Source organism: Agelaius tricolor, unplaced genomic scaffold (genome assembly GCF_023055355.1).
Source record: "Agelaius tricolor isolate 1412-34295 unplaced genomic scaffold, bAgeTri1.0.p SCAF_2, whole genome shotgun sequence".
NCBI classification, from domain to species: domain Eukaryota; kingdom Metazoa; phylum Chordata; class Aves; order Passeriformes; family Icteridae; genus Agelaius; species Agelaius tricolor.
Genome location: NW_027269262.1, coordinates 21636402 through 21656986, shown reverse-complemented (window position 1 = coordinate 21656986; position 20585 = coordinate 21636402). Strand labels below are relative to the sequence as shown.

Sequence of the window (20585 nt, the reverse complement as noted above, 5' to 3'; positions counted from 1 at the left end):
TTTTCTGAGGGTTTGTATTTTTGATACCATTTTGGCAGGGCTATATGAGATGAAAATTTATTTAGGAAAATAATTTGTTACAGTCAGCTGCTAGAGTTTTACTAATTCTTGAAGTGTTCTTTCACCTTGATCTATAGTTGTGCCACTGCAGATTTGAAAAACCTGTAGGCTAATGAAGTAGTCCACTACTCACCCAAAATGCAATAGATGACTGGTCAGATAGACTGGCTTTGGCTGCATTCTCCAATCTTAGCTTCTTTGTATGAGGCTCATAAGTGTGTTATTGGTGATTTTGCTGATTTATGTATCAAATAATTGTCTCCAAGAAGTTTGTCTTTTCCACATCTGTTTGCTGCCTGTTCCATAACAGACTTCTGGTTGAAATCTATCTTCTGGCAGTAAAATGTCAGCATAAGCCAATTTAGCTCAAGCCTAAGCCAGCATAATCATGTTCATGGCAGACAGTGAAGGTTGGATGTAATGCATCTATGTGCTTAGAACAACTCCGTGCTGAAATCTGTTTTGCAATTGGCACGTTATCATTTATAATGGTGCAATCATACATTTAGTAATAAAAATGTTTTTCTTGGGTGTTTAAAGTTTCTGAGAAAAAAAAAGCAGGGCCCTCTTACCTACCCTACTGTTGCTGAATAAATACTTTTAAGTGCTTCTAATCAATATGCCTTTTCTTCCCTTCTGCCTTCTGGGAGTAGCATGTAGCTTGTTGTGGAATTTCCAGTATTGTGCTAGATACTGTAAAATGTGCCTTGGTTTGACATGTGATCCTTGATCGTATAAATGTTCCAAATCACCTCTGTTCCTTGATTTTAAGCAGTAAGGATGTCAGGCAGTTTACAGGATCACTTCCAAATGCTTGTTCAGGAGGTGGTCTTAGTATAAAGGCTGACCAGCTTTGGTAATAATCTTTTGACACTGGGAATGTGACTCTGGAGAATATCCTAATCTTTCACATAAGTTGGTTTTACAACAAATCGTGCGTGCATTGTTGAGTCATCCCATGTTGGACAAATATAGTGAGTGAGCACATTTCCTCTTTATGTCTCCGGAGGATTTTGAATGAACATCCTGGCGGAACTTGCCTCTGATCCTCTCCATACTCTTGCCTTGTTCAGAACATGAGAACTGGCAAGCAGCATCTATTTAAAATACATTTTGATACCACTCAGAAGAGTATGGTAGACAATTGTTGTTATCCTCCAACTCTAAAACTTGTATTAAACTGGGCGAACATGATACCATTATAATGGAAGTAAAATTGTTGGTATTCTCAGTCTTCATCTTTTTTTCATTATGTCTCAATACAAATGATCCAGCTGGTAATTACTGTAATGTGGATCAATTCTGGCAGGACCAATGGTAGGCTGATTGTATGCCAACAGCTCCAAGCTGCCATGTTTCTCCATCCCCAGTTGGAACACAGTTCTCTGCTCATTGCCCACATGGTAGAGAAGGTATACCTCCAGAAAAAGTGGCACTTGGGAGCTTGCCACTCTCAGAAGAACCTGATTTGCTTGGTGTCTTTGCAAGTTGCTTACTTTGTACAGTGGCAGAAAGCTCATAAGAGAAATCATTTTCATCACAGAAGAGGTTACTTGAAGCTGACAAAGACAAATTTGTCATTTGTTGGTAAAATACTGCCAGAAGAGTTGATTAAGTTCTTAACAGTTGAATGTCTAAATTTAGAAGTACATTTGAGCTGCAGTTACATTTAGTATATAGCAGTGTTGTCAAGTCTTGTTTTTAGTATTGTTTTCTTGGAATCTCATCTTTTGGAAGCTGTGTCAGGGAGAAAAAAGTCCTATAGTTTAATGAACAGAAGCTGTGCTTCTTATGTTACTTGTATTACCAACTTTTCATGGTGAATCTTTCCTTTCACTCTGTTTTTAGGCTTTGATGAAAATATAGAATCTCAGGGAGAGCTCATCCTTCAAGAATCCTTCCAAGTGTGGGACCCAAAAACTCTGATTCGAAAGGGAAGAGAGAGGCACCTTTTCCTTTTTGAGATGTCCTTGGTTTTCAGTAAAGAAGTGAAGGACTCCAGCGGAAGGAGCAAGTACATTTACAAGAGCAAACTGTTTGTAAGTATGGGAGAACAACTGATCATATCTACAAAACTGTTTAGATTAGGCTTCAGCTAAGCTCAGGTGATTGAAGTGTGTCTGAAAAACTTGAACTGTTACTGAGCACTGCAAGAACAGCCTTGGAATGTATAGACTGAAGCTTTGAAGTTTGGTGCTTTGTCTTGCTCTTGAGGAGAAAGGATAGGCTCAAAGCAACTACTGAAGGGTCCATGTCAGTCTTGGTGTGTCAGGTCAAATGAAAATCAATATTGGGCTAGACTGGTTTTGTCTTAATTGTGCGTTGATTGCAGATTCTTTAACACTTATTTGTATAAAGCAGAAGGATGGAAGGAGTTGATGAGCTGCCTTCAACTTCCTTGTTTGCTATTGCTGTTAAGGATTCGTTTTAGTTGATACTCTACAACTACTGATTGGGGAAGGCAAGAACTTTGTTTTGGAAAAGTTCATTCCAGAATGTTTGCATAGACCAGTTGTCTTACAATAAAGTTCTGCGTATGGAATTACAGTATTTATGATCTACTGAAAGGATATAAAAGTGGAAATGTTTTTATTCCTATCTAAAAAAAAAAAAAGCAAAAGGAAAAAGCAACCCCAAAACCTCCACTCTTACTTTCCTTATCTCTAGAATGCATGCTTTACAAAATGTGACTCTGGAATTCACATCCTTACCTTCCCATCTTGTTGGATGACTGGGGTGAGAGCAGTACTCACACTCCATAAATTTAGGTAGCCAAGTGGCAAGACAGTCTCCCATGGCTTGCTCTGCACCTATCAAAGGCAAGATTAGCTTTTATATAGCTAAAATAGTTCAGAGCAAGTACAAAAAATTACTTCCTTTCTCAGAACTACACTCTAGAAAACATTATTCTTGTATTGATCCTATTGGGATATGTAACTAAGTCTAGATGGTATAAATACTAAGTCTTTTCCTTGTGCTTCTGTTCCTTTTCCTTCATTCATTCCCACTTCTGTGTCTAAACGGTAAAACAGGTTGGTGAAAAAAAAACCTCTTTTTTTCCCTATCTTTCTTTGCATATTCTGTCATTTCATTTCCAACATTTGCTTTCCTTCCTGATTCTAAATATCTAGCAGGTAACACAGCTGCAGCTGTTTGTTGATCACACCATTCTTTGCTGCTCTTAAAAACCCAAAATTAAAAAAAAAAAAAAGATGGTGTATTGGAGAATATTAATAGCTGCCAAGGGATTATGTGGGAGGGGTGACAAAACTGAAAAATCAGTCCTGTTAAATTGCCATGTCAGTTCCTTCAGCAGGAATTTAGTAGTAGCCTTAGCTCTTAGAGAAGCTAATGGAAATCTTTAAGACTCTCATTGTACTAATCTTTTAAAATACAAGAATTCTTTTTGTTGTCATATTTTATCTGGCAAAATATCCTGTAGTGCATTTTACTATTATAGCAGCTCCTACAGTTTGGTCTTTAGAAAAGGCATGTTTATTTGAGCTAAAGATCCTTTCTGTATGCTATCCTGTGACTTCTATAAGGTAGCTTTACAAAAATGAGGTCCTTCTCTTTGCTTTGGGCATGATGACTTCAGGGTTTCCCCAGCATAGGATACTCAATGGCATGATCTAGAGATATAGATATATATATGTATATAAAAATATATAGATGGAATGTGTTAATGCGCTCCTTTGGCAAGAGATTAAGTGTCCAGGAGCCTGAGGAGGGCTGTGGGAGAAAAGGCAAGCAGGTGTTACTTGGACAGAACAGTCTCCCAGTCACCAGGAACTGGTTGTTTGGGAGCTTCCTTACCTCAGTGTGGTTTCCATGCATCCAGTATCCCACAATGGTTTCTGTTCTGTGAGCCTGTCCTGGAGCGCCACATGCAGACTTAGCATCCTTTGCAGAGAGCTGTGTTGCTCAACTGCCCATTGGGCAAAGACAGTTGTGTGTGGAAGGGTAGATGTTGGGATGGGATTATTTTAGAAGAAAAAAATAACTAAAAAGCTTTCACCCACCAACACAAAAAGAAAAAGCCAAGTTAGCATCCAAGTGAGACAAGAAAAAAAGTACTTTTACTCAGGTATTGAGTATCCAGCATCTCATGTGTTGAGGTGTGTATGTGCTAATGATGACGTGTATGAGGGGAAAAATACAGCTTCTAATCATGTGAGAATACTTAGCAGCTGTTGGGGAGTGAGGGTTCTTTTAGTTTGAGCTGTATTTCTTAGTTGGTAATTTTTTTTGGAATAGAGCCTTTATGAATTGTTTAAAGTGGAAGCCAATTCATATGAGTGAGATGTTCCAGTCAGAAAGTGAAAACATTTTGGATGATAATTAGCTTTTAAGGTCTGACATTAGAACATTCCCAAAGACTGATTGTTCATGTAGTTGTCTCACAAAATTCTCCAGGGAAACTGCGTTTCTGAATTATTTCATCTGTTTCAGAGGGAAGGAAACACTAGGAAAGGCTCATTTGACAGGAAAGAATCCAGCATTTTACAAGACAGCAAGAGAATTCTTAATCATATCTTATCTGAGAGGGAGCATAAAAATGAGTAAATAGGGAGTGTTCTCCAATGGAAATGAACAGGGAGAGAAGCCAAAACTTATTTTTTGCCAAGCATCATCTTTAGAATTTTAAGGGTTTTCATGTCAAGTCCAAAAACTAAAATCAGTAATTTGTTTTTGGGATTGTGTTATTGTTTATTGTCACTTTATAGAAAAGATTGTTAAGCTTTCAGTTCTTACTTTTTTGAAGAGACCTCACACTGCCACCAGAATAAAGGATTCTTTCTAGCCATATGAGTTAGCCTTAAGCTTCTGAAAATCTCTTTAAATAGCAGTGCTCAATTTTGTAGATTATTAGCATGCCTTTGTTGGCTTCTGAGAAAAAAAATTCTGTGTGGTCCTAACAATTTTTTCTTATTCCAGACTTCTGAACTGGGTGTCACAGAACATGTAGAAGGAGACCCCTGCAAGTTTGCTTTGTGGGTTGGAAGGACACCAACTTCAGACAACAAAATTGTTCTCAAGGTAATTTTAGCAGATGTGCTTTTAGTCTATAGCAAGTCTTGTAGTTGTTGTTATTTGTTGGGAAAGCAAGGAGTGATTTCCTGCTTTGAGAGGGGCAGCTGGTGACAAATCATTTTCTTTAGGTTTGCAGCAGTGGTGGTGTGTATATGTCTAACTCATGTGGCCTGAGAGCAGAGAGGAATCTTTGCAGCCTACTGAAGGATTAGACAAACATGCTTTTACAAATTGTGGTGGGGAGAGGTTTGATCCCATGAACTTCCATAAGCTTGAAGACTTCAGCAAACAGCTGACAGGGAGCTGGTGTCACAAAGAAATGATGGCATAAGTGTTACCTTCCACACTCAAGTCATTGCTGCTTGTTGGCCATGCCATTTTTCATGACCCGTATTTTTATGCAGAAAACAAACACTGCAAAAGATTTTTATGTCTTTCTGTGAGCTACAAGTTTTTCTGAAGCTACTTGCCTTTGGATGAAAGTGCATGTAATTCCTATAAGCTTTGTGTCTGTGCAAGTTATAGGTGTCAGTAGTGCTGTTTGCCTAGCTAGAAGAATGGCTAAATCAATATTTTCTATGATTATGGTATGTAACCTGGGACTCCTTCTCAACTGAAGAACCAGTTTTGTAATAGCATAAGCAGCTAAAGGGTAATCTGTCATGTTTTGAGGAGCTCTGTTGAGCTGAAACAAGGTTCATTATTCCCATTTATAGATTAATACACCTACTATTAAACTTGTTTGTGATTTCACATATATTCATAGCAAATAATCAATAATGTCACTTAAAAATGGCCTTTCCAATTCACATTCTTCTTCACATCCAAGTCACATTCTTCCTTGTGAATTACAGACTAACAAAAGCTTACATTAGCTTTCTGGCAGCAGTGAAGGAATGCAAGGAAATTAAGTGTAACATGAATGCATACTAGATTTTCTTTCAGTTTTTAATGTTCCCATAATTTCACAGACAATGCTTTGCAGCCTGACATGATCCTCCCAGGGCAGAACAGAATAAAAGGTTTTAATTAAGGCTTCTCTACATAAGATGACTTTAAGGTGTTTCTGTTCTGTGCTTTACTTAGTGCATATGATATTTAGAAAACTTCTGTGATGCATCAAGCTCTTCATCAAAATTTTGTGGACTTTGTTTGCTTGTTCAGTTTTTGAAGGCTGGAAACAAACACTTCCTTACCTCATTAATATTAGAAGTAAATTCCTTGAAAAACTAATAAAAGATGTTTTAGAAGACCATGTTTACATTCTTTTCCTAAATGTTTTTGTTTGTAAAAGAAAACAAAATTCTTTTTCCTACCTGTCCCATCTGTTCCTACAATTTTCTTCATTCCTTTAGAATTCCTGGTTATTATATATTTATAATATATTACATATTTATAATATATTTGAAGCCAGTTATTTCAGGAGACAGCAATTAAGAGAAGTAGTATATAATTAAGGAAACTATATATAATAATTTCTTTAGATCTGCAATAATATTTATATTTAATAGCATTTCAGGTGCAGGGTTAAATTGGGCTAAGCAATCAGATTGCAAGTTGGGCAGGATATCAAGTAATTTCTGGAGTATTTAAAATAATAGATATGTTGCAGGTAGTAATTAGAATACAATCCCTAAATTAGCTTTCTGCCTCAAGATATGTATCAAAAAGTGGGAAGAGTAATACGTGAAATGCGTTGCAGTAAAAGTTAACTTCTTTTGCCAGTAATAGTTGGTTATTATTCTTTCAAGTTAGAATTGACCTAAAATGTAGGATGAAATTAAAATATCAGTATTCAAGGTGTTATTATTGGAATTCATCTCATTCTCATGAGATGCATACAGGGCTTTAGTCATCAAGTTAAAAAAGTAAACTCTGAATTAAGGTTAAAATGTTTTTTAAGTTACCAATATTAATAATGTTGAGAAGTGTAAAGTAGTGTTGGGGATTCAAAATAAGACTGCTAGACTTTCCTTTTCTCTGTTTAGGTTTTCAGAAATTTTTCACAAAGTCATTCTTTATGTGTTCCTCTTTGTGCTTATTAGCTGACTGTATGTGTGGATCTACTCAGCCATAATGGTCCTTTGTGGGGGTTTTGTTTCTTTTGCATATCAAAGGCATCCAGTATAGAGAATAAACAGGACTGGATCAAACACATCCGGGAAGTGATACAAGAAAGGACTATTCATCTGAAGGGAGCATTGAAAGAGCCCATCCACATTCCCAAAACTGCACCAACAACAAAACAGAAAGGAAGAAGGTAAGTAGTATTTCAAATAATCAGAGATCTCTAAGTATACAACAGTGCTCTTTCCTCTGTACTGTTGAATTTTGAATGCTTTTAAGTGAATTGGACAAAAGCAAGAGTCATTTGGTCCACCTTTATCTTATCATTAATTTACAGTTTCCTGCAGTGCTGAATTTGTTGAGATTTCTGCTCTGAACAGTCCCTGGCTTGTGTAAATGAGCCATTACAGAAGGGATTTGAAACTACAGTACAGAATAGCTGTACATTTTAAATTTTTGCAATTCTGCATGTGTTACTCAGGTCCTTCGTTTTGCTTTTATGAAGCTCGAAATGTGTCACCAAGTGTCCTCCTTGCTAGCTTTGCCTAAGTGACTGGGCAAGTTTGTTGCCATATTTCTGGCTCACTGGTTGTTGCCTTAATTCCACACGATGTATACCTTGCAAATTAATCTCTTCTCTTACAGCAGAGAACAGAGTATTAAGTACTGAGTATTTGGTTCTTGCATCAGTGAATTTGGTGTCTGTTGCCACACTGGGAGTGTCTCACTTCCTTAACTAGCATGTTGCAAACACAGTACCACTCTTGTAATGAGAACTGAATTCTTTGCAGAGATGGCGAGGACCTGGACAGTCAGGGAGATGGCAGCAGCCAGCCTGATACTATTTCAATTGCCTCACGAACCTCCCAGAACACACTAGACAGTGATAAGGTAAGTTTCCTGGACATTGCTCTGTGCTGAGAGCAGGTGATTTGTCCCTTAGTGTGAATTAGCACCCAAGATTAGTCCTTAGTACCTTCAGAGAAGAGGCATGGAAATACCCAGTCTCTTAAAAATAGCTGTCTGCAATAGAGAAAATACCTTGATACCATGGGAGAGCAGGAATGATTGTTTAAGTATAATAGGTCATGAAGAGATTGTTTGTGCCAATTTGAAACCATTTTGGTCCCCTCTGTTCCGCAGTTTGCTCAAAGATTTGACCCAGTTTAAAATGAAAGTTTTATTTTCCATAAAATTAGATAGCAATGCACAGAATTTTTCTTGATGTTAATCTCAGCCTTCCTGAAAGCATGCCATCTGCTTTTCATGTTGGCTTGAGGCTGGTGATCACCACAGAGTTACTGTTGTAAAGGAAAAGTACTCTCCAGTGTTTATGGGTTAGGGAGTAGGTTTTCACTTTCTGCATGAAAGCTGATGGAATTGTCCAGAGGTAACGCACCAAACTGTCATTTCGCACTAGTGTTGGTGTTTCCTTTCCTCCCTCTCTGCCTGTAGATTCTGGCTGGGTTGTACCATAAGGATACACAGCCAGAGTTTCCCCTGGGTGGAAGAAAGATAAGTGTCAAAAGAATAAAAAAGTTTCTAAAATGTGTGTGTTACTTGGAATTGGAACAAGTTTTTTTGGCAAGTGAGAAGTGTTAGGACCCTGGAGGGAGGTAGAGATGGATAATGAAAGTTTGTCAAACAGAAGAATGAATTAAAACCCTGACGATGCCTACCAAACTACTTTAAAGTTTGGCTAGGGATTTCTAGTCAGTTACCTCCTTGGGTAAAATTGTTCTGATGAGCCATTCAGAATATGCAGATAAATAACCAGTATTCTTCAGGGTAGCTAAATTAATATGTTCTCAGAATAATATTTACACCATTTCCATCATCACCTAAACTCAGTGAGTTTTCTCTATTTTCACATGTTGCTCAAACTCCATAGTTTGATTTTTCCATGTAGAGAAGCAGACAGGAGGAGGGAAATACTAAGTGCTTAGGTTGCTCTTGTATTTGTCAAGAACAGCCTATGTTTTGACTTTGTGCATTTGTAGTGAGGTTGGTCTGTAGTTTGGTAGTGGCTTCTTCTAAAGATACCTGTGAGAAGAACAGTTGGTTAGAGGAAGAACTCTTATGGTGACTTTTATTCTGCTGTCTTATTCTTAGCATTCTTACTTAACTATTTAGGGATTTAAAAACATTGAGTTTTGTATGCTAGCAAACAGTTCTTAAGAGAAGAGTTTAGGTAACCTGTGACCCTAGAACAAGACTGTCTGTGATTTCCCTGGTTGTTGGCTGAGACACCAGGCTGTGTTCACACAGGGTGGATGTGATGCAGTCCATCCCTGCCATGCAGAGCCAACACCCTTCTGCTTGTGATGCGCTGTTCACTAGGATGCATAGCATCATTGTCTCCTGATGCCCCTCACAGGAATATTTCATGCATAGTCTGAGAATTGCTGAGAAAGGTGGCCAAGCAGAATGCCCTCAGGATTGTTTTCCAGTCTGACATGAGGAGGAGTCTTACCAACAACCTGTTCAACAGGAGTTAAAAGTTAAAAGGAGGAGGAATGGAAGGAAGGAGAAATGGAGAACACTTTTCAGTATTTTCCTGACAGGTTTTAGGTGTGATTAGTGACTGTAGTGTTGTATTTAAAGTATTTTTGAGATCTTGCTTTTGTGCATAAAATTTTTGTTAGACTTTTCTTTGCCAAGAAAAACAAGCTGATGACTCCCTGGAAGTTACTTGGGCTGTGTTTTATGTCCAAGGAAGGAATTTACTATTGTGCACTTCTAAAAAGTGTGTGAATTAGCAGTGTAGTTTTGTTTGATGTTTCTGTTGTATGCTTTGGTTTGCTAAATACATTGAGAAAAATCTTTAATCTGTTTAAAAATACAAAATAAAAATTATTAAGGAACAGTAACAAGAAAGTGGCCAGTGAAATCTGCAGGGTGTCTTAACACCATTGCTGAGTCTGAGGTAATCTCTCACGTTGGATGTTGAAAATTCATTAGCTGCAGTCCACTTGGGGTTTAAAATCGACTCTGCCCTCTTAGCCTAGAAGCTTGAAGTGTGTGTGAATATCTTACAGAAATGGAGTAAAACAGTTGTACAGATTTAAAGTGCTGTTGATGTGGTTAGCCAGAGGAAGCAGTGGAACTCCTTGGTCAAATTTGGAGCAGGTAGCTAACTGAGATGGGATTCCAAACCAAGAAACAATTAAAAATATCAAGCAATTAAAACCAGTAATAATTAAGTATTAGAAGTGTTTAGTGCTATATTACTTATTAAGCTCTTGCTGAACAGTTTTCTGTTCATGTGTATCTGTTATTGAGGTTGAGAAAAAGACAAAAAAATATCAAACATGTTATATTAATCAACAGCCAACTAAAACCATTCTTTACTTCCTCCAATTATATATTCAGACAGTTCATTCTTTTAAAATAAATGTTTTGATTAGAAGTGCTAAACTGTTATACAGGGAGTATATCAAGAATGAAGTCCTTTATCCAAATGTCAATATTCTTTCTCACCTCCTCAGAGATATACTTTGAAAGAGCTGAAAATCCTTAACCATGATAATAAGTGGTTGAATATTGTCCAGATGAACCTCTTTCCTTGCATCCTGTTTTCTGACATAATTGTAATTGCCATAACAATAGAGAATAACTTTATGATTAGCATTTTTCTTCTCCACCCTTGCTTTTTAGGCTAGAATTTTAACTTTTGATTGCTGGCTCCACTGTTGCAATGCTGTTTTTCAGTAATGACTGGGATGATGCAATAGACCATATGCTTATAAAGCTGACATTGATATCCTTCCCAGCCTCATGTCATCTGAAAACAGTGTTGGAAGGCAGAATTAGAATTCAGAATAATCTTGGCAGTGGGGAAAATTAACTGCTAAAATTCTATGCAATTTAATAGGAACACATTTGAGTTTATATTAATAGGTAGAAATAGTTAACTAATGAAAACTGAGAATTTGAAACAGTTTTCGAGAGGATGATTTAGAAGCTACAGAGGCTCACAAGATGTTTATTATTTTGCTGTGTGATGCATCTGGGAGGGCAAGGAAAGCAGCAATATATTGGCTTATAGAAATGGGATGTTGAGGACACTAAGTCCTCATTCTTTACTCAGAACTCATAAAGCTTACATTAGACACTGTAACAATTGAGTTACAGTTTAGAGTACAGAATTTTGGAAAATCAGTGGTCCATTGAAAGAATTCTGAGGGAAAGAAGAAAAAGATTGATTAGAAGTCTACTAAACCTAACTTACAGGGCAAGGAAAAAAATGGGGGCTAACAAGTCTAAAGGGGAAAAAAAGGCAGGAGGAAGAACTTTAGGTCTTCAGGTGGGGAAAAAAGACTACTGCACAGAGTTACTAAACATAGGTCTTTTACCTATGTTTTAAGTGGATGGGATGAAATTGAATGACTTATTTTTAAAAAGGATTGTAATAATACTTTTTATGGGTATGAAGATGTGAAAACCTAGAGCAGAGTAATTCTGAAGGCTGGGGAATCTCCATAACTGGAGTTCTGTGAGAACAGTTAGGATGAATGTTAAGGATTCACACAGTTGTGGTTGATCATGCTCTAGAGGATGGGAATGAAGTGGACTAGGTCATTTAAGATCCCTTTCTGGACTTTTTTTATTATTATGGGGTGTATCTTCATATTGCAAGACATGCAAAATATTTACATCAATAGTGCTGACCCATCCTGAAGCATTGGAAGCTATAATGGAATCCAGTGTGAAATACATAATTTTTGAGAGAGGGATTTCTAGTCCATCAAAGCATCTCAGTTTTCTGCATGAGTGCTCTCTCATTGTACCCTTCTCAGTAAATATTTTGCCCTTCACCTTTCACAGCATTCCTTCCCTTCACATTCTGTAGATGTGTAGCCAGCATTTTAGGTGGCTAACAGATAAAAGAGATTCTTGGACCATTCATTTGGTCTTTCATCAGCCTCATCTCATTTTTAACATTGTCTTTTGAACTTGATCCAGTGCATAGGAAATTAAATAGGGAGGCTGAGGAAACAGTGGAGGTCTGATAGGTTTTTTTCATGCTTTATTCAGTGATCTGGTAGAAACATGAAATAATCCAAACTAATATCTGAGAACATGAGAGGCTTTCAGAAGAACTGTCATAGATTGCTATCCTAAATAGTAGGAATCATGCTAGCTGCTGTGGGTGGTCAGTAGAGCAATACTTTATTTTTAAGAAATTGTCTTTTGTTCCCAGCTGGTAACACTTTGTATTACTGTCTTTGTGAAGTTGTATTTCATTTTCATGCTTCTTTAAGCTTGTGTGTAGTTCTTTGAAAGACAAAAAAAGGACTGAAGCAGCAGGAGACGACCAAGTATTTAGTTCTGCCAGCTGAGTCTCCGGAAGAGAAAAGGCTCCAATCAGTAGAAAAAAATGTCAACAAAAAAAGCAGACATGGCTCTGAGCACACACCTCCTTTCAGAGTCGGAAACCAAGTCTGGACAGCTACCTGGTCAAAGCAAATTGCTCTTTATTTGAGGCAGAACTTTTGTGCTGTCCCATTTATTTTCTGCCAGACTGCATTTGTTTCCATTTTAAACAGGGATTAAAGATTTTTTTTTTGCTTGAAATAATTGAGAAATCTTGTTAGCTTCTCTTTGCTTTCCCTTCTTCTTAATGTAAAATTACCATGGAAAATTAAATTTCATTTGCAGTCCTGAGAGGATGTTGTATGGCCTGATGTAAAGGCTCTTGAATATCTAGTCAGCCACGGTGCTTGCAGGTAGTGGTGGCAGATGGACCACTTAGTGTGGTGTCCCTGACTTCAGCAAACCTATGCTAAGAATGTACTCAGTCAGTGCTCACATGTTTGTGTCGTTTGGTTTTTTCTTTCTCTCTACCAGCGACAGTGACTAAAATGCCCCAGAGACATGAATGGAGATGGTTAACATTAATTTCAGCAACTGCAAGGCACTATGTCCCATGATAAGCTGTTTAATTAAACCTTGTGCCTTTTTGTAATCTGCAGTTCTGTTTCTGTCTGGCTTTTGTGTCTCATCTCGTCTCTGCCTCTCCAGTTTCCATGTTTCAGACATAGCATCATTTATTTTTATCATGCATGATTAATTCAGTTTACATAAAAGGTTTCTAGAGACGGATAGATAAAGTATATAAAGCCTTTGTTCAGCCTAAATTTGGATTTTGATGGTTTGCAACTCTTTTCCCTTCAGTGCAAGTCAGTCTCCCAGTTTCTGCTGTGCCTCTCACTCTTCCCTGCAGCTAGCCTGGAGAGCCTTGCCAAAGCTGTCCAACAACAGCTGTTGAGCAACGCTCTTAATCACAGACACTCCCTGCTGTCCAACTGCATTTAATCAGTGTGAAAGATGAAACTGCTTTCACAAAGTGTGCTATGGAGAGAAATTGAGCAAGGAAACAAAGAGGAAAGAAGTGTTTTCTAACCACTACTGTAGTAGGCAGAAAGAAGGGAAGTTAACCCAAAGGAAGGGAAAATTGGTAAATGCTTTTTTTGCTCAGCTCTCCCAAATGCCATATGTGTGTGCTGGGTACAGTAATCATTGGTTTTAGTGTCTTAGCAATAGTGGAAAAGTTCTGCACTAAGTTGCATGTAACAGCATAGGTGCATGTTTGAGGATGATGTGGACCTAACAACCCTGAGCAAGAAGTGTCTTACATACTATACTGAAGTGTGAATGAATATTGAATTTCAGTGGAACACTGGCCAGCTAGGATATCTGATTATAACATTATCTGAAAAAACTAGGCATTTTGTGTACTTTGGCCATCTGACATGGCCACTGACAACCTTCATTTGCTTTTTCTTTTAGCTTAATATTGTATAAAATACTTAGAAAACATAAAATCTGAGATCCTACTTCTTTTGTTTTATTAGGGGAAAGAGAAGAAGGAACAACTATATTACCAAAACATGTGGCCATTGCACCAGTCACAAAAAATACACCTTAATCTCTATTTGTAGGAAGTGAGGGGTCAGGAAAGCAAACAGATCACCAAGAATATGCTCCTGTAGGTATTTAGGAGGAAATATAAGGATGAGATGAAGTTTCTGGAAAGTGTCAGCTTGTTACTCTGCTTTCACTGGATGGGATATGGACTCCTGAGAAAAATTTGGTCTGCCCTATACACCTTGTGAAGTCATACTTCATCAGCTTTTTTGTTAGTCCCCATCAGGCATACAGATGGTTTCAATTGTTTCTGAGTTGGTCTGACAAAGGCTGTAACATAAATCAATACCAGAAAACAAGGGAAAGCTTTTACTTTTTCCCCTTTGCATAGCTTTGCATGGACTGAAAAAAGGAGTGTAAGGGAACAGGAAACATGTTTTAATGAGGGAGGAGGTTACATGTTTTGAAGGTGTACCCCCCTGTAATTTGTGTATTGGGGCTGTCCGAAGAGACAGGGTAGAAGCAATTTTTAGCCTGTATCTAAACAGGTACAACCTGATTCATCTTCCTTAAACACTAGATTTATGAGGGTTTTCTGCCCTTCTTGGCCCCAGCATTCCCTCAAGAAAACTTCAGCTCCTCTGTAAGCGCACACAAGCAATGCTAGCCAGTGAGATTAGCAGGCAGACACCATGGGAAAGCTATGGAGTTACTGCAGCCCATCTGCTAGGAATTATGTTCTGTCATTCATTGCAGACTGGAGGAAGAGAAGGTTGGAATTGTCCTTTGCTTCTTACTGGGTTTTGCTGGTTTTGTCATTTGCTCTGAAATTCTTGCTTGATAACAAGTAGCATTTTCCCCAAAAAGTTTGTCCAGTACTGTTTCCATTCCAAGCTTGTAATGAAAACTAATAAATAAGAAACAATGCAGTCTCTTATCTCCTATTTCTGAAGCTCATGGGATGTAGCTGGCATCCATGAAAACAGTCAAAAGCAACGTGGCAGGGTCTGTTCAGTGTGTTGGTGTGGCACTTGCTTCTAGATGTGATGCAGCTGGAATTCTCACAGGGTATTGGTCCTCCTTTGTCAGTGTAGAGCATTGCAAGATTACCTCACTGAGCTGAAGGAGTTTACTGGCTTGGTTCAAAATTACTGAATTCACAGAAGTTGAATACCAGCTGAGATCTGGTATGAATGTTGCACTGAAGCAGCCAGAGCTATAGAAATGGTCACACATGAAAAACTGAAGTAGCCTGGAATGCTGTTGCCATAAGGAAGAAGGAATTCTAGGACTGCTTGCTTAAGTTGGATGGGTGCTTTGGCACTGAGCAATCTTGGGAACTTTGCAAAGTTCTGATAATAATTTTCATTTCACATCAAAGCAGATGTAACAATCAAAAAGAGGAAACTAAAGCTTAGGCAAAGTTATTCTAATGAAGTGTTTTGAAGAGGGGGAGGAAAACCCTAAGCTTGCATGATTTTAATTCAAGTTTGTGCAGTTTTATTTGGGGAAACCAACAAAAATGTGAAAGTTGTAAGCCTGTGTGAATTTTCTGTTAAACAGTTAAGTATTTGGGAATGTTTTGTGAAGAACTTTATGATGACTTCTATAATTGTGTATGATGTGTCCTGGATGATTTTGTGACCTGTGTGTGTAAACTGTGAGTAGGGTAGGAATAAGGCAGTAAGCTCATTTGAAAAAACTACCTCTTTCTCTCTTGAATTTGAAAGATAACAAAGCTCATGGGTGACTGCATTTAGTAATATCTGACCTTTATTTTTGCTAATTATCACCCATAAAATATATTCAGAAGCGACTGCTACTTCAGCTTTTGGGATACGGAGCAGTCTAGCAAGAAAAGCTGCTTAAATCCTCCGCCCAGCACTGTCACAACCAGTGTGCTTTGAACAATAGGCAGAGACAAGCAGAGTTAGAAATCTGTTCTAAAACACCAGAACTGCCTGATTTTGAAACGCTCTCTTCTTGATGTGGAAAGTTCCAGAAGCCTGCTATCTCATCCAAAATACAAATCCTGCCAGGAGTCCTAAATAGGTACCGGTGCGTGACGGATGGTTTGATAACGAGCGTTCATCCGGCTTCTCCTTGTTCTCTCCCCTGGCAGTTATCTGGTGGGTGCGAGCTGACAGTGGTGATCCACGACTTCACCGCCTGCAACAGCAACGAGCTGACCATCCGCCGTGGGCAGACCGTGGAGGTCCTGGAGAGGCCCCATGACAAGCCCGACTGGTGCCTGGTGCGAACCACGGATCGCTCCCCAGCTGCGGAAGGCCTGGTCCCCTGCGGCTCCCTCTGCATCGCCCACTCTCGCAGCAGCATGGAGATGGAGGGCATTTTTAACCACAAAGGTAAGGAGTGATGGGCACAAAGCCTAGACATCAGCAGCGTGCTGTGACGGTGTTCACAGGGGCCTTAGGATGAGGGAAAAGATGAGGGTCTGACTCCATGTTTCAGAAGGCTTGATTTATTATTTTGTGGTATATATTATATTAAAACTATACTAAAAGAATAGAAGAAAGGATTTCATCAGAAGGCTAGCTAAGAATAGAAAAGGAAGGAATGATAACAAAAGCTTGTGTCTCGGACAGAGAGTCCGAGCCAGCTGACTGTGATTGGCCATTAATTAGAAACAACCACATGAGACCAATCACAGATCCACCTGTTGCATTCCACAGCAGCAGATAACCATTGTTTGCATGTTGTTCCTGAGGCCTCTCAGCTTCTCAGGAGAAAAAATCCTAAGGGAATGATTCTTCAGAAAATATCATGGCTGCAGCGTGGGGTTTGGGTCATGGACAGTGCCGTGTATATGGCAGCTTCGGTGTTCTGCACTGCCTCCTTTTCAGCAACCACTCTGTCTTTTCCAAGAATAAGCAGTTGGCAGTTCTCAGCATTAAGGGAAAATGTGGCTGAAGATAGAGAAGAAGTTTAAGCAAATTATATCTTGGTGAAGAGTTATATATCATATTAGATCAAGCTGCGGTGATAGGAAAATCTATACCTGAGAAGTGCTGAAAGTGGGGAGGGAAGAAAATCTCTGGAATGGATTATCAATGTTTCCTGAGAAGTCCTGCAGTAAGAAGTCATGAAGGTTCAGCAATGGAAAAGGTAAATACACTCCTCCATATGCCCTGGCACACAAATTGTTCTTTTCAGAGTAGCACTGGCACACTTTTTCCCATAGCATCTCTGAAATCTTACTTTGGTTTTTTTCCAGATGCATGAAAGAATATTCCCCTGAAGGGTGCAAGAAAAATCTGATGCTTTTTGAAAGGTTTTAGGGTTTTAGTGTGCTCTAATCTTTTGCCTCTGTAAACTATCCAGGCTCAAAAAGTAGATTATTATTAGAGAAAATGCTTGCTTGCCTCATTTGCAGCTACTTGAGTTTGCAGGCTGTGAACAGAAAAAAAAATGTAAGCTTACAAAAAGAGAGGAGGGGAAAAAACCAGAAAAATAGTTAATTAGAAGACATTTCATCACATGGGAAAAGCTGCATTTTAAAGAGTTTCTTATTGCAGGTAATAAGGTTAGTAGACAAGTGATGTTGGGGAAAACTTGTCCTCCAAAACACAAAATTCTTGGTTTTGGAAAGTTTTTCATAAATGTAACCACAATTTTTTGAATTATTCAGTCCATTCCAGCTATTACAATTTTTTCCCCATTTTTTAAGTCACTGTATAAATATGCTTGACTAAAACAGGGGTGAGTCTGTGTTTCTTACATTAGGGGCAGGCACAGCAGGAGCTTCCTGAATGCAGGGTGACTGGGGGCTTGGGGGGGGCAGTTTGAAGGATTGAGCTGTATAGTTGGAGTAGTCTTTTGTCATTTTGTGTCCTACAATAATTTGGATAGGGAAAGCTTGCAGATGTTCTGATGATAAAATCGGAAAATATAGTTGAGTAACACTAAAACTTTTTTCTTCTTGGACTAGGGGGTGAAATCTGGATTTTTTTTTTTAACAACACAAGAACTGATAAATTTCCTTTGGAGTTTAGGGACTTCACCATTGAATGCAATTTTATTAGGAGAGGCAGATTGTATTGGACTATATGTATATATGTGTACATAATATGAAATACCTTGACCTTTTCAGAATCCCAATGGACAGACAGAGCTGGTTTTGTGTTTGAGAAGTTACAAAAGTAACTTCTTTAATCGAATCAGTGGACATGACCTGTATTGCTTTTTTTTCTTCGGAGTTTGTTTAGGGAAAATGGGGCAGAGCATTTCAAGGATACTTTACTTTGTTTAACATGGTGCTTTGAAATAAAGAGCATTAATTAATTAGATTAATCACTGACACTGAAGAAGAAGAGAAAGCCATTCCTAGAATGAGCATAATTTGCAGGGTTGAATGCAGCCTCAGAAGTGCCTTCTGTCCCTGCCACAGGCTTCCTGCGGGATGTTATGGTATGCCATCCTAATCCCAACTGATAAAAAGCAGCTGCTAATTGTTTATTCCCACATTGCTGGGTGTCAGGCTTTAGGAGATGGATGTTTCATTTGTAAAGCTTCCCCTGCGTGTGACTGAAGGGAGTGTGAACCGCCTTGAACATGCAAGCTGTTACATAATGTTAAGTAGATTGGAGGGGGGGGGAAAGGGTAGACAAGGCACTTGAAACCACTGGATTTGTTTCACTTTGGTCCCTACTTCATATTTCTATTGCTTGAAAGAGATTGATAGTCTTCATTTCACTGAAGGATTATAAAAATTAAGCAAAACCAGTGGAATGCTTTGATTTTCTTTTTCCCCCCGTAGTGAAAAGTACCTCAAACAATCCCACAAACCAATTATTCATTCTTAAGTGCTGCATTTCATTAAATAAAGCATCAGGGAATATGCTAATCAGAAGAATGGAAAAACAATTAGATGATCTTCTCAGAATTGTTCATTGTGGGTATTGATTGAGGTATGAATTCCTAAAAAACACTACTAATCCTCTAACAAAGAACAAATGAGCGACTTACATAATTTTAAGTTAGTCCATGTTCTTGGCTGGATAATTTTTCATGTCCTCCCTAGATTTCTAGTACTTTATTAAGTACCTTCAGTCTTTACAGTAGAGATTTTCTTTTCCTTTTTTGGACAATAATTCAGTAAAACTTCAGAGTTTTTGAGAGATTAAACAAATTAGGATTTTTTTGGTCTGAAAATACATGTCCTCTGTGAGGCTTACAGTGTGAGCATCAAGCCTGAGTAATTCTGTACAGTTCATGGACTGTGAGTCTGGAATTTTTGCATGTCTGACATGACAAGCTCTTAGGAGAGGCTGAGGCAAAGAGAGGCTTTATGTATTGCAGGGGAAAGGAGGAGGTGATCACCATCAGAAGTGGTGGGGTTGGCTACTTGGGTGTGTAGAGTGCTTAGGTTATACAGATAGCGTGCTAAAGAGTTTTGTACTCCTTTCTGTATCTATGGACCCTACAGTTTTGATCTTCTCAACAGTGTTTATCAGTAGCACCACTTGGCAACAAAACAGGAAAAAAAAAGGAAAAAAAAGGAAAGCTGCAGCATATCAGAGGTGAAATGAACTTCAAAGTTTTGAAATGGCAAACTTCTCGTAATTGACAGCTAGTTCTTATGGTGTGTCAAACCACATTTCATCCCTGAGTACAGAAATGTTGGGTGATACTGAATACCTTAAATAATCTCAAATTATTATCCAAAGTAGGAAAACATGCATGATTATTAAAGAAGCAAATATGTTCAGTGAAGCCTATTTCTAACAGTTGGTTTGGCCATTCCTTGTCTGTCCACACATTATCTGTCAACCATGAAAGGTAATGTTGTTTTATTCTCAGCCTCAAAAATGACCCTCATTACTTGCCTAGAAGTGTAGGTATTGCTTCTCCTTTAAGAATGTGTATTATTGAAGCCATGTAATCATTTAATGATTGGATTAAAAAAATACATTTATAATATCTTCCATCTTTAAAATTTTATTGTCGTTAAGGTAATAAACACTTTGTTAAGAATATGAGGAAAGCATTGCCCAGAAAAGATACTCACTACATGAATAGTAACTTAGGGGGAGAGTTGATTGCAAGTTCCTGACCTCTTGCTCCGCTGGACATCAAATCTATTTTTGCAAGTTATTTGGGTCATTCAGTCCATTTGATGTGCAGTTCACAGATGAATATAATTTTTTTTTAAATCTAAATCCCTTTTATAATAGGGGGAAAAGAGAAACAAGAGAGTAGTGAAGAGGCTGAATAACAGTTGGTGCACTCTACAAAAATAAATCACTAGCTCTGGAAGAACATGTTTTTCACAAGTAATGCATAAGGCAACATTTTTTTTGTAATGATTTCCCACATGTTTTTGGGTGTGGGGGAGAAAGATCATTCCTGTTGTTTTATTTGGTGCTTCTCTGTTTTTTAACATGGGTTTCTTTTCCTTCTAGGGTACATCCTATTTAATGAGTGCAGTCCTCTTTGTTTTCTTTTCAGGGCATTTACATTGCCACAGAGCTTTGGGTAAAGGGCAGGGGACAGGATTCAGTGTAATGAAAATGAACATGCAAGATCAGAAAAAC

The 20585-nt window shown here is 38.2% G+C and overlaps 1 protein-coding gene across 3 annotated transcripts in view; it reads left to right on the top strand.

Annotated features, from left to right (window-relative positions):
- The window catches only part of TRIO (trio Rho guanine nucleotide exchange factor), a 244292-nt gene that overhangs the window by 160367 nt on the left and 63340 nt on the right, over positions 1–20585 (top strand). For all 3 annotated transcript variants that reach the window (XM_071454088.1, XM_071454097.1, XM_071454106.1), the window contains exons 30-34: positions 1909–2099; positions 4999–5100; positions 7212–7354; positions 7953–8052; positions 16154–16397. In XM_071454088.1, coding sequence (XP_071310189.1) covers positions 1909–2099; positions 4999–5100; positions 7212–7354; positions 7953–8052; positions 16154–16397 — 780 coding nt within the window. The remainder of the gene's footprint in view (positions 1–1908; positions 2100–4998; positions 5101–7211; positions 7355–7952; positions 8053–16153; positions 16398–20585) is intronic.